Below are 13,746 nucleotides of genomic sequence, written 5' to 3' on the forward strand. Positions count from 1 at the left end.
AAACACTTAAAGTTGATTGTTTTAATTGTCTGCTCTTTTCTTTTTGAGTCAGTTTTTCAAAGTTTATCCTCAGTTACTTAATTTATTGCCTTGATTATATTGACTTGTGAGTTTTTTTCAGTTTATTCTGGTATAGTTCAAAGATGGTGGGAAAGCTGGCTTTGGATTCAACCTATTGCACTTGATAAGTAACTTTAATTCTTAGTGAAACTGCAGTGTGTAAGTGAAGTTGACTACAGAAACCGATGTACAGTTAGTAATCAAATACCAAACCTAAAGTGAGATGGTGTAAAGAGATAAAAAACCCAAAGAGGAAAATTTCAAATTAGTCGGATAAAATTGCGTATGAGGTGAAGTAAACAAAAGCAGGAAACTTCAAACGAATAGTGGAGGAAGCCTTCTTAAGATATAGCCTGGACTTAAAATATTTAACATTTTCTTTACAAAAGTATTTTCTTGTTTTTTTGTGGAAGCAAGTGCATTTTTGTTTAAAAGGCTGTTAAATGAATATCAATATTCACAAAAAAATTATGTCCTGTTCATGAATTATTGAACCAGAACAACATGTTCACCTGAAAAGTTCATATCAATTATAATTAAATAAAATATTAGATGCATTTGCAAATTAAATTCCAGATCCTGCTTGATGTTGCATAGAGAAATAGTAGCATAAAAAAACCCTTTTCATAAGTCAGACAGAAGCTCACTTCAGTGCTCAGCCATCTGCAAGGTGCAAGGTCCGGCTACAACACCAGACAACATTTCATTCAAGTACAGACAGGGGAGTCTTCACCAGACACAGCTGAGTGCAGAAGGCATACAGCCAGTTCCATACTCCCGCATCCAGCAAGTCATTTGGAGGGCTGGGGAAGGGGGAAACCCTGCTCCCAAGAGCTTCTTTTCAGTCATCCAAATGAAGTTAGCAGATCTCTGGAAATGCTCACCATAGCTGCTCACTTTTCTTATAAACAATCCTTTCTAAAAGTCAGTTTCATTTCAGCAAGTGAACAAAAAGACTTGAACTCTTTGGAAGACCTGGCCCCAAGAATTCATGCTGCAATAAAGAGCACATACCATGCTCATGTACCCTGCTGCTGCTAAGGAGCCAAGTCTTGCTTCCATGAAATGCAGAGAGAAATGCAGCAAGTAGGAAAAGATCCCGGAGCACTAAAAAATGTGAGCCCAACTATGTTTCCTTTAGACCTATAGAGTGGAATCCTGCTTTTTTCTAGAAGGCATCTGCTAGAACCAGCTGTACCAGCAAGAGCAAAGTTTAGTTCAAATCATGAGAATAGGCTGGCTATTAATTTATTACATTATGCAGGATAACATTTGCTAATTCATTTCTCACAGTACTTGAATCTATTCTCATCCATACCCATGAACAACTGGCACGGAAAGAAAAATGTTTCCTGCTATTGTGATCTTGCTTACTCCAGGCAATTTGAATATAATCAGTGATAACACTTCTCTTTTTTTCTGCAGCGGAGAAAACTGTTATGCCAAGAGAGACTTACTTCCACTTCCTCACTCCTTTACCAGAGTAAACCACTTAAACTTTGCTGGTGAACAGATCTGTTATGCAACTTCTGGTAAGTATCAACATTTCTTCATTCATTGAATGTCAAAAAATAAAGAACATTTCAAATTTTCAAATAGACCCAATTTTGGTTTCTCTGGGGACTGAAAACACTCCACTCCTCACTCCCCAATATACACTGATGTGAATTTTGCCCTTGACCTCAAAAGAAGCCTGATGAAGCATATATGTTGTTAAGGCAATAGTGAAGCAGCACAACAATGGAAATTATTGGACAAAAAGTAGGGGTAGACAACATCAGGAAAAGGTGTTTGTTTGTTTTTAATCAATCAAATTGACTTGTTAGAAGAAAGCAGTGCATATCCATTGCCTAACATGGAGCGGACACACACAGTATAAAATTGTATAATGATGCACTTCAAACTATTCTAACTTTTCTCTTTGGTTATATTCTACTCAAAAAAGTCTAGGTGTCCTACTGTTTTCTTCTAATAGAAATGGTGGCAGCATCCAGCACAGGCCTATAATTAGGAAAGGAGCTGTGTTAAGACCAGTGGCTAGGAGCTGTATATGCATGCAGTTCATGTTACACACTACACTTAACAAATTCCTCTGTCCTCTTCCCACCCCACTCCCCCAGAAAGTAAGAATTTGCAAAGTTATGATAGTGTGTTATATAGTTTTATCAAAAGGATATCCACAATGTCAGACACAATTTGGCCCTTTCAGGAATAGTTATTCCAGAGTATGCCAAGGGAAAACACAATTTGTGCTTATTGTAATCTGAGTGCAAAATACAATCTGTGTGCACTAAATTGCAATCAAACTTTGTAACAGAAACAAGTTAGTTCTGTCATTTGTGTGTTTAATGGTACTTTAATCTTTTCACATAAGTCAATAGCAGTATGTTTTCCAGCCAATGTTAGGGTAGAGAAATCATATAGGGCAGAAACTGTTCTGTAAATCCTTTCAGCTGCAGTCAAACAAAACTGGGTAAGTAACAAAAACTCTTCCAAGCACAACAGCACTTACATGAACCATTTAGCTGCATGGAAAAATGTTGCTGTTTCTCTCTCTCTCCTTTATGCAGTAGGTTGTTCATAGCAATTTTATATATAGTCCATACATTCTAGTGAATTATCACAATGCCAGGCTGCAAAACCCATATTGAGTTATAGCAGTCACTTGTTTTCCTTCACCTCAACATGTCTCCTCTGACAGACCTCATTGTGACTAACTGTTTATCTTTCTCAGAGAACGCATGTAATGACAGCACTATAATTAGAATAAAGGGATTTGCAGTTACTTTTCCCTCTTTGCAAAGCATCTGTGCAAACGGGATTACATCAGTCTTTTTTTTTTTTATAAAACTTTCATGGTTTTTCATATGTAAACACCTTTGCCTATCTGACCACCACTACCTTTGACATTTGAAGTTTAACAGGAAACCGGTTCAACTGTCTACATTCAGGTGAAGCTCTCAATAGCTTCGGTAGGAATTGGGCCTTTCACAGCCCTTTTACTGCTACTACATTAACTTACCCTGCTTCATGCAATCTGGACAGTAAAACTGATTCAGTCTAGTTCTCATATACTAAACCAGATGTTTTTGTAAATCTAATTGCAGAAAAGTTATGCTGGAGCAGGACGGAGAATCAGGTTTCAAAACTCCAGCAACAATTGTGGATGGTTCTCAATCAGTGACATTTTGGAATGGTTTATTTGTTATGTGTCTGCACCCTATGATGAGGAAAACTGACCTCAGCTTCTACATTAGGCTACCTAATAGTTTTTGTTATAAATGTTATGACCTTTTCTTTGAAAAGCTCACATTTCATTGTTTGCAAATGGCCGCTGATGGTGAGCAAGGGCAGCATGTTCATTCTTTATCCAGTTATAATTCAGCCAAATCTGAAAATAATTTAAAATAGGAGCACAAGAGGAGCAACTAAGAGAAAACATTGACAGCCTATCAAGAGAAGTAGTCACAGAATGTTCTGAGGCCAGACTGTCCCCACTGGCAAAGCAGTAGCAGGGCCACAACAATGGAGATGCTATGGAACTGCTGGAGGAACAGAGAGAGGAGAAAAAATAAAGCAGCTTTGTATTCTCTTATACAGTTCCTGAAGGCCCAGTAATTTACTCCTATTCTCAAGGTTGCCAACCCAAGACAGTATTCATCAGCAAGGGACTTTGCCCATGCTGCAGCTGGGCACAGAGACTTTGGCCAGGGGCAATCTTGCAGCACCATGCCATAGCCAGGCAATGGGAAAAAGTGATGGAGATGGCTGGGTCCCAGTGCCAGCCCATCTCAGACTTGAGCTCGGTCATTTTGCCCTGCTGCTGGAAAATGCCAACTCCTGATCTATGGAATCTTTGGTAACCACTATTTAATTTGCCATTGTTCTCATCGGCTGCCAGAACCCACCCTTCCATAATTGTCATCTCATAATAACTAATTCCTACTTAATAAATCTCCACTAGTTGCATTCTCCTTGGAGTTGTAAATAAACTAGAATTTAGTGTACTTGTTTGTGATATTGTTAAGTTTCAGTGTTCAAATCATGCCAATTATTTATGGTCATCATAGGTTTTTTATTTTTAAGCTTTTTCAACAAGACTGTAGATAGTTACAAAAAATTATAAGAGAAAGTTACAGGGGTGTAGGTTGTAGCCATGTTGGTCTAAGGACATAGGCAGACAAGGTTCTGTGGGTGAATCTGATATCTTTTATTAGACCAGCTTAAATAGTTGGAAAACAATTATTAAGCAAGCTTTCGGGTTCAAAAACCCTTCATCAGGCTAAGGAAGTTTCTGCAGTTAGTGTGTGCTCTTCCTAGATGGAATGAAAAGTAAAGAAGCCAGAGGCTGGGCTGATATGCATACAAGACAGGTAGTCAGTGAAAATGTAGATTGAGTCGTCAATGGGTGAGAGACAGGCTGGGAGGCGGGGGAAAGAGAGAGAAGGGGGATGAATAGTGGAGAGATACCTGGGGAGTCAGATGTCAGGCAGGTTATAATGTGTCATAAATCCAATGTCTATATTTAGTCCATGATTTTTAGTATCCAGGAGGTTGATGAAGTGGAGTTCATAGGCTCATCTCTGGGAAGTGTTTTGTAAGTTTCCTTTGAGGATCAGGACTGAGAGATTGGAGAGAGAGTGGTTTTCTTGTGAGAAATGTGCCCCCACAGGTAATTGGGTATTCCTGTCTTTGATAGATTTCCAGTGTGCAGAAAGTTAAACACTCAAAAATCAGGAAAGCCTAGATTTCTAGTTGCCTGTGAAGTCTTAATTCTGCCTCTTTTGCAGATACATTATGATAATACAGTCTTAATTGTATGATCATATTAATTTCCCCACAACATCTGAACTTCATTCAGTCAGATGAGTGTACAAGGGAGCAGAATGAAGTTGGCATGCCCTCTTTTATAAGTGCTTAACCGTACAGCCTAAAAATCTGTAGCATATTGTCACATGCAATATTTCTTTAGAGCAGGGGTAGGCAAAATATGGCCTGTGGGCTGAATCTGGCCTGCCAGTTGATTCTATCCAGCCCATAGGCAAGCAGCACAGGTGGCGGCTTTGGCTTCAGCCTCTGCTGGTGCTGCGGGGGATGCTGGGTGGAAGCAGCCCTGTCCGCCTACCTGCCTGGCTCTGCAGGCAGGCCCTGGGTGAGCCATGCTCAGGTCCCAGCACCCCAACTTGGACTGGGCCAGCGGTACCCCACCTGCTTGCAGCTCAGAGCTGGCAGGAGCCACCTCGGGTGCTTGGATCGTGTGGTGGGTACTCCACACATGTGCTCAGAGGCAGAGCAACTTCCCTGGCACCTCCTGGCAGGTGAAGCTCCAGTCCCAGCCACAGCCCAAGCCTTGCCTCCCATCTTGCCCCCACAGTGCTATAAGCCAGCCCAGCCATCTGCTGCCTCCCCGCTGCAGCCGATCTCCTGTCCTATCCACCCATGTGAGGCTGCCACCAGAGGCTTGGGGCTGGGGCTAGGGCTCCTCCTGCTGTAAGGGGGACCCCAGGACTGTGGGTCGGTACAGCTGTAGCATGTTCATCTAAACATGGAAGCTGTAAAGAGGACTCACTGAAGCAGAAGGTCCACTTAGGCCTCCAAGAGAAGTTAAACCTTGCTAAAAGAAAGGGCTCATATTCTGAATGAGGGAAAACACTGCCATCTGGTGTCTAAATGGAAAAAATGTGTCCTCACAAGTCTGCACATTTGGCCTTCATTTAAATGCCAGTGATTTGCTACAGTGTTTTGTAAAGTTTAGATTGCCTTTTTAGTGTATATGCCACATTACTTTTTTATATGCGTATGCAAGCTTCCATTTTGAAGGAAGAAACTAGTAAGTTTTATAGTACTATGTCTGAAAGTAGAAGAGATATGGATAAACTTCAATTTTGAATATGGGGAAACTTTCTGAACGCTTATGTTTTCAAACAGAAATCCATTTAAGTTGGAACAGATTCTTAAGGGTTTTTTTTGGCAACATATTCAGAAATGTAAATTTAAAAAAAAGCCAGAAATGAATTCAGTTTATTATATGACTTTTTTGTTTACTTGTGCAGTAGGACAGACCAAGTATCTGGAAAGTATTCATGAAAATGAGCAGAGAGATCAGTCATATTATTAGGATATTCAGAATTTGACAGAAAAGTCTTGAATATATTTAAATTGCAGAACCAGCTTGGACCTTTGTATTTACTACATGAATTTTAATACTTGCTGTTTCACTGTAGAAAACAACAGTTGTCAGTGTACAATAGAAGCTCTTAGAAGATATAGAACGGAAAAAGATGTCTTTTATATTGCCTGCTGTTGGTATACCTTCAGTCTCAAGTGATATGTCAAACGTGTACAGAGAATCTCAGCATGATAGGATGAAGAAGCACCGTGTTAGTCCAAGAGATTCATTTAATTTATATTTAAGTAGTCCATCACACAAAGCTACTGGATAAGCTTGTAAAAAATAAATATTGGAGTAACATATCAAGTCCCATCACAATTGCAATCTGCTTGCCATATTAAGAATCCAATTAGCTTGTTCTTTTGATTTAGACTGTTGCTCCAGTGTCAAGCAGCAACAGACTACTACAGCCTTGCAGGCCAGTTTTTCACAAAGAAAAATAAGTGATGTGTAAATGGGCATATTTAAAATATAGCTTGCTTTGGTCAGGCATGCATGTCCTCCCTCTCTCTTATCCTGCAACATAGCAGTCACAAGCCACTGGTACCCAAGCCACTGATACTCCGTTCCTTCTTTTTCCACAGAGTTCATCCTGCATATCAATGCCAGTTTCCCTCTGCCTCCAAGTATGGAGAAAAGTGAAAAGAGCAAATTCTTTTCTGCAGCTTCTTCCAAAAGATTATTGCATGGCAATATGTAACATTTCCTCAAAGAGTAAGAATTTGTTAAAGAGAGCTTTCAAAGCTCTATGCAATATTGCCTTCTGATAACACTTGCTGTATTACATGCATGCCTACTTTCTTAAGCATCCAACTGACCTACATACAAATTAATTACATTTTCACGCAGCCCTACTCATGTCCGTAACATATTTGGCATAGGAGAATTTTTACCTTCCCTGGTACATCTTATGCAAAGAGACTACTGTCCACGTGATATGCTAGCATAAAACTTACATAGGTGCAAACTTCTTAAGTCCCCCAGCAGGACTGTATGAAGTAATAATTCTCAACCAGGATGTTCAGCCAGATAAGCCTAAAGCAGGCAGGAGCAGCCAGTCCTGCTGCAGCCCATCCTGGTGTGACCCCTTTAACCATACTCCTTCCAGGAACTGAAGTAGGCAGGGAAGGTGTAAATAATCCACGTGTCTCTGATTCTGGGAGGAGCATGGAGCAGGGCTGGACTGAGAAGGGCTTCAGCAGGGTTGGCCATCCCTTATCTGGCTGCGCATGGGGCAGTTCCATTTGGTTATGGCAGTGGTACCAGCCTGGTTGAAAATCATTGAGGTAAATAGAGGCAGCACGGAAGTTTTCAACCAGGGTGCCACTACATTTAAAAAAAAAAGTTATGGAGGGGATGTCCTGAATCTAAAAAGGTTGAAAACCACTGGCATTGAGGGAAGCCATTGGCTGAACACTTGTGGAAGACACCTTCAGAAGGAACATTTGGAGTTTGCTCCACAACCACTTAAGTCCATGTAGACAGACAGTCTAGCATTAGAAAAATATAGACTTTCTTGCCCTACAGCATACCTACAAGTAACTTGTGGATGAAAAGAGATTCATAGATTCATAGATTGTAGTTGGAAGGGACCACAATGGATCATTGTGTCCAACCCCCTGCCCTTGGCAGGAAAGAGGACCAAGGTCAGACGACCCCAGCCAGGTGACTGTCAAGCCTCCTCTTGAAGATCTCCAGGTTAGGCGATAGTACCACCTTTCGTGAAAGCCCATTCCAGATTCTGGCCACCCTTAGTGTAAAAAATTTCTTCCTAATGTCTAACCTAAATCTACTTTCCACTAGTTTGCACTTATGATTCCTTGTTACTCCCTGGGGTGCTCTGGTAAATAGTGCATCACCAATTCCCTGCTGTCCTCCCTTGATAAACTTATAGGCAGCTACAAGGTCTCCCCTCAGTTGTCTCTTGTGAAGGCTGAAGAGATCCAGATATCTCAACCTCCCCTCGTAGGGTCTTTCACGGAGGCCACTAATCATGTGAGTGGCCCTCTGAGCCCTCCAGATTCTCTGTGTCCCTCTTGAAATGCAGTGCCCAAAACTGGACATAGTACCCCAACTGCAGCCTGACCAATGCCGCATAGAGGGGGAGCATGACCTCCCTTGATCTGTTGGTCATGCGTCTGCTAATACACGACAAGTTGCGATTGACTTTGCTGATGGCCTCGTTACACTGCCAGCTCATGTTCATCTTGGAGTCAACTATGACTCCAAGATCTCTCTCAGCCTCTGAGCTGCTGAGGAGGTCATCCCCCAACCTGTCGGTGTGCTGGGAATTACTCCTTCCGAGGTGGAGTACCTTACATTTATCTTTGTTGAATTGCATCCTATTTCATTCCACCCATTGATCCAACCTGTCCAGGTTGGCCTGTACCTGCTTCCTGCCCTCTGGTGTATTAACTTTGCCCCATAATTTGGTATCATCAGCGAACTTGGAGAAGGTGCTCTCCACACCCTCATCCAAATCGCTGATGAAGATATTAAATAACACCGGTCGAAGGACCGAACCCTGCGGGACCCCACTGCCCACCTCCTTCCAGGCCAAGAACGACCCGTCCACCACCACTCTCTGGGTGCAGCCCCTAAACCAGTCATCCACGCCCCTGACTGTGTAGGCATCCACTCCACAGCCCCTTAGCTTCCCTATGAGAATAGGATGCGAAACTGTATCAAAGGCCTTCCTAAAATCCAGGTAGATGACATCAGCCTCAGCTCCTATGTTAAGGCAGCGTGTGACCTGGTTATAAAAGGCTATAAGGTTTGTCAGGAAAGATCTACCTGTGACAAATCCATGCTGGTTTCCTTTCAGCATCGTTTCCCGTTGGGCCTTCACAAATGCGCTCTTTGATGATTTTTTCCAGTATTTTCCCAGGGATAGAGGTAAGACTGACTGGTCTAAAGTTACCCGGCTCATCCCTTCTCCCCTTCTTAAAAATGGGCACCTTAGGGACCTGGCTGGAGCACCATGAGTGCTCAAACAGCCATGCCAGTGGCTCAGCTATGACACTGGCCAATTCCTTCAGCATCCGTGGACGTAGGTCATTCGGGCCGGCTGACTTGTGCTCATCCAGCCCTTCCAAATGCTCCTTAACTAAGTCAGCACTAACCTTTGGCAGTCTGGTGCCTTTTGGACATCTGTCTATGCTCAATGGGGGAATTGTCTTGGTCGGTACTTAGGAATACTGAAGCAAAGAACTCGTTGAAGAGCTTCGCCTTTTTCCCTGTGTCAACCACCAACTGACCTGATTTGTCCTGCCGGGGCCCTGTGTTACTCTGCGCTTTCCTTTTGCTTGCTATGTATCTGTAGAAGGACTTTTTATTGTCCTTAATTGTTGAAGCCAGCCTAAGCTCCAGTCCTGCCTTGGCCTGCCTAACTAACTCCCTGCAATAGCGCATCAGGGGGGTGTATGCCTCCTTGGTGGCTGCCCCCTGCTTCCACTGCCTATAAATATCTTTCTCTGCCCCCAGTCTTTCCTGGAGCTCCCTGTTCAGCCAAGGGGGCTTTTTTATCCCCTTACCCCCTTTCCTTTGTAAGGGGATAGACTCCTTTTGTACCCCAAGGATCACTCCCTTGGGATACCTCCAACCCTCCTAGACTTCCATTTGCTCAATGCTCTTGAGTTCCGCCACCTTACTAACTAGGTTTCAAAGTTTACTAAAGTTGGCCCTTCTGAAGTCTAACACTTTAGCCTCACTGGATATTTTTCTCACCCTTCTCTGGATAGTGAACTCGACCAAGTGATGGTCACTATCTCTCAGACTACCATCAACTTGCATGTTCCCCACAAGATCATCCCCTGTTGCTAAGACCAGGTCTAGCAAGGCAGTACCCCTGGTGGGACTGGACACCACCTGGGCTAGGTGGAGGTCCTGCACACAGTGTAAGAACCTCCCTGAGTGGCTTGTTTTGGCCGCCTGTTCCTCCCAGCGGATGTCCAGGTAATTTAGATTCCCCCATGACCACTGCCTCCCTTGCCTGTCTGGCATCTGAGAGCTGCCTGGAGAATACCTCATCAAGCTCATTATCCTGGTGAGGAGGTCTGTAGTAGATCCCCACTACCAAGTCCTTTTCCCCTGGCCCCCCCTGGATCCTGGCCCACAATGCCTCGGTATTCCCCTCCTCCACTCCAGCCTTGATGATGGAAGATGTGTACTGCTCCTTAACATAGAGAGCTATACCCCCGCCTTTTTTTCCCACTCTGTCGCGTCTATACAGCGCGTACCCCTCAATGCCTACCACCCAGTCGTGCGTAGAAACCCACCATGTTTCAGCTAAGCCAACTAAGTCATACTGTGTGCTAGCAAGTAGGCGTATGAGCTTCTGCTTATTCCCCATACTCCTGGCATTTGTGTAAAGACATTCTAGCCCCCCAAAGGGTGCTCTTGGTGCCCCTTTGCCTTGATGGCTTGTGTTCTCCTTAGTGCTTACCTGGTTAGGTCCAGTGCCTTGTTTGTGACTTTCCAACCCTGGGTTCTCATCAACCACCGGTTCCCTGCCCCCCATTGAACCTAATTTAAAGCTCTTCAGAGGAGATCAGCCAACCTGTGGGAGAACAGATTCTTACCTTTAGGAGAGAGATGAAGATCATCCCATCCTAGGAAGCCTTCTCCCTGGAAGTGCTGGTCATGGTTGTAGAATCTGAAGCGCTCCTGAAGACACCATCTCTGGAGCTGCCAGTTGACTACCCTGATGCAGGCATCCCGGTGCCTCCGGCTGCTGCCAACTGGAAGGATGGAGGAGAATACCACCTGTGCCCCTGACTTTCTGAGCCCAACCCCCAGCTCACGGAAGTCCTTCATGACACGGTCAGGACTACCCCCAGCCACATCATTAGTGCCCACATGGACAAGGACGAGATGCACTGGGGAAGCAGATGCCAGGTCCTGCTTCCTGGGTCTGGAGATGACAGTCTTCCACTTCTCTGCTGCAGATTCCTCTTGTGGGGTTTCACCCATAGGCATCGGGAGCTGTAAGGAATGGAAGTACCCAGCATTCACAGCCTCATCCTCCCTGATCCCCCTCAGCCTGCTCACAGCCTCCTGGAGTTCCCTCACCTGCTCCTCCAAGGCCCTAAGGTGGACACATGAGGGACAGGTGAGGGCTCCCCCCCCCCCCCCGATGGCAGGGTCCCCACCAGATCGCCTCTGCAGACAGTGGGGCAGGGCTCTGTCTGAGTGGAGACCTCCAAGGAGCAACCCGTGCCCTTACCTTAGCTGCAGAGCTATAAGTCCTCATCACTCTCCTGTTGGGTGCTCCTTCTTGTCACCTTCTTCTGTGTGCCTGCCTAGCGTGAACACCTGTGCAAACGCAGGCGCGACCTTACAGAGCACGCTTGTTTGCGCGCTCTGTTCATGTGCACAGCTCCCTGCCAGCTCACTTAAGAGAGCTCCAGGGGGGCTCCCCCTCCAGATCCTCTGCAGCTGTGCTGGCCCTCTGCCTCACTTACCTGAAGGGTAGTCTGCTGCCGCCACCTCTGCTGCTGCTGTTGGTGAGTCCAGGGGGCGCACGTGCACCCACTCTGTTCTCAAGCCCCAATTGCTTGGGGCTTGACCAAACCACGGTTTTTAAGGGCTGTGGTTTGAATTTCCCGATGCCAGCCCGGCAGCCAATCAGGTGGCTCCGAGCTGAGTCAGCCAATCAGGGCCCCTCCGGGCTTCCCCAGAAGAGCCTGCAGGCTGCCCTGCTTGCTATGTCTCCCTCCCCATGAGGGAGAGCCCCAGCTCCTGGGGTGGCTGCAGCCACTGCCCCAGGGATCAGCCTCCGGGCTATGCCCTCTCACCCATGAGAAAGTTCTCCCCCCAGCCTGCTCCCTGCCTGCACCCCACAGAGCATTCCTGTTTGCCTACTCTGTTTGCACACGCGCGTCTCGGGAGTGTGGCTCCCTGCCGGCTCACTTAAGAGGGCTCCAGGGGGCTCCCCCTTAGGAACCTCTGCAGCTGTGCTGGCCCTACGCCCCACTTACCTGAAGTCAGCAGCTTTTAGACACATGCATAAAGAAAGAGAGAGAAGAATTTTCAGGCCTTCCAGGCCTGTAAACAAATTGCACAACTGAAATTTTTTTCTAATCTTAGTAGTCGTAATAGGAGTCTAGGTATAGCAGCATAACAATGCTGCTGCGCACCCACAGATTCATAGATGTTAGGGTCGGAAGGGACCTCAATAGATCATCGAGTCTGACCCCCTGCATATACAGGAAAGAGTGCTGGGTCTAGATGACCCCACCTAGATGCTTATCTAACCTCCTCTTGAAGACCCCCAGGGTAGGGGAGAGCACCACCTCCCTTGGGAGCCCGTTCCAGACCTTGGCCACTCGAACTGTGAAGAAGTTCTTCCTAATGTCCAGTCTAAATCTGCTGTCTGCTAGCTTGTGGCCATTATTTCTTGTAACCCCTGGGGGCGCCTTGGTGAATAAATACTCACCAATTCCCTTCTGTGCCCCCGTGATGAACTTATAGGCAGCCACAAGGTCGCCTCTCAACCTTCTCTTGCGGAGGCTGAAAAGGTCCAGTTTCTCTAATCTCTCCTCGTAGGGCTTGGTCTGCAGGCCCTTAACCATACGAGTGGCCCTTCTCTGGACCCTCTCCAGGTTATCCGCATCCCTCTTGAATTGCGGCGCCCAGAATTGCACGCAGTACTCCAACTGCGGTCTGACCAGCACCCAATAGAGGGGAAGTATCACCTCCTTGGACCTATTCGTCGTGCATCTGCTGATGCACGATAAAGTGCCATTGGCTTTTCTGATGGCTTCGTCACATTGCCGACTCATGTTCATCTTGGAGTCCACTAGGACTTTCCACTTCCATGCCACCCAGCAGGTCATTCCCTAGGCTGTATGTGTGCTGGACATTTTTCCTCCCTAGGTGCAGCACTTTGCATTTCTCCTTGTTGAACTGCATCCTGTTGTTTTCTGCCCACTTGTCTAACCTGTCCAGGTCTGCTTGCAGCTGTTCCCTGCCCTCCGGTGTGTCCACTTCTCCCCATAGCTTTGTGTCATCTGCAAACTTGGACAGAGTACATTTGACTCCCTCGTCCAAGTCGCTGATGAAGACATTAAAGAGTATCGGTCCAAGGACCGAGCCCTGCGGGACCCCGCTGCCCATACCCTTCCAGGTCGAAACTGACCCATCCACCACGACTCTTTGGGTGCGACCCTCCAGCCAATTCGCCACCCACTGGACTGTGTAGTCATCCAAGTCACAGCCTCTTAATTTGTTCACCAGTATGGGGTGGGATACCGTATCGAAGGCCTTCCTGAAGTCTAAGTATACGACATCCACCCCTCCTCTTGTGTCCAGGCGTTTCGTAACCTGGTCATAAAAAGAGACTAGATTGGTCAGGCACGATCTGCCTGCCATGAACCCGTGCTGGTTTCCTCTCAGCATAATTTGTCCTGCCGGGCTCTCGCAAATGTGAGCCTTGATAATTTTTTCAAAGGCTTTGCCAAGGATGGAGGTGCGAGTGACTGGCCTATAGTTGCCCGGGTCCTCCTTCCTCCCCT

The 13,746-nt window shown here is 45.8% G+C and overlaps 1 protein-coding gene across 7 annotated transcripts in view; it reads left to right on the forward strand.

Annotated features, from left to right (window-relative positions):
• The window catches only part of LOC132248613 (splicing factor 3A subunit 2-like), a 43,075-nt gene that overhangs the window by 2,059 nt on the left and 27,270 nt on the right, over nt 1-13,746 (forward strand). For 2 of the 7 annotated variants that reach the window (XR_009459912.1, XR_009459907.1), the window contains exons 2-3: nt 1,486-1,592; nt 3,168-4,067. Coding sequence is in view for 1 of the 7 variants with exons in the window: in XM_059722258.1 (XP_059578241.1) it covers nt 1,486-1,547 (62 nt within the window). In the remaining 6 variants the exon portion in view is untranslated. Of the gene's footprint in view, nt 1-1,005; nt 1,177-1,485; nt 1,593-3,167; nt 4,068-6,284; nt 6,535-6,816; nt 7,087-13,746 lie in introns of those variants that run through there. The other 5 variants (XR_009459909.1, XM_059722258.1, XR_009459911.1 and 2 more) reach the window with 4 other exon arrangements.

The sequence above is a fragment of the Alligator mississippiensis genome, chromosome 2 (genome assembly GCF_030867095.1).
Source record: "Alligator mississippiensis isolate rAllMis1 chromosome 2, rAllMis1, whole genome shotgun sequence".
NCBI lineage: Eukaryota > Metazoa > Chordata > Crocodylia > Alligatoridae > Alligator > Alligator mississippiensis.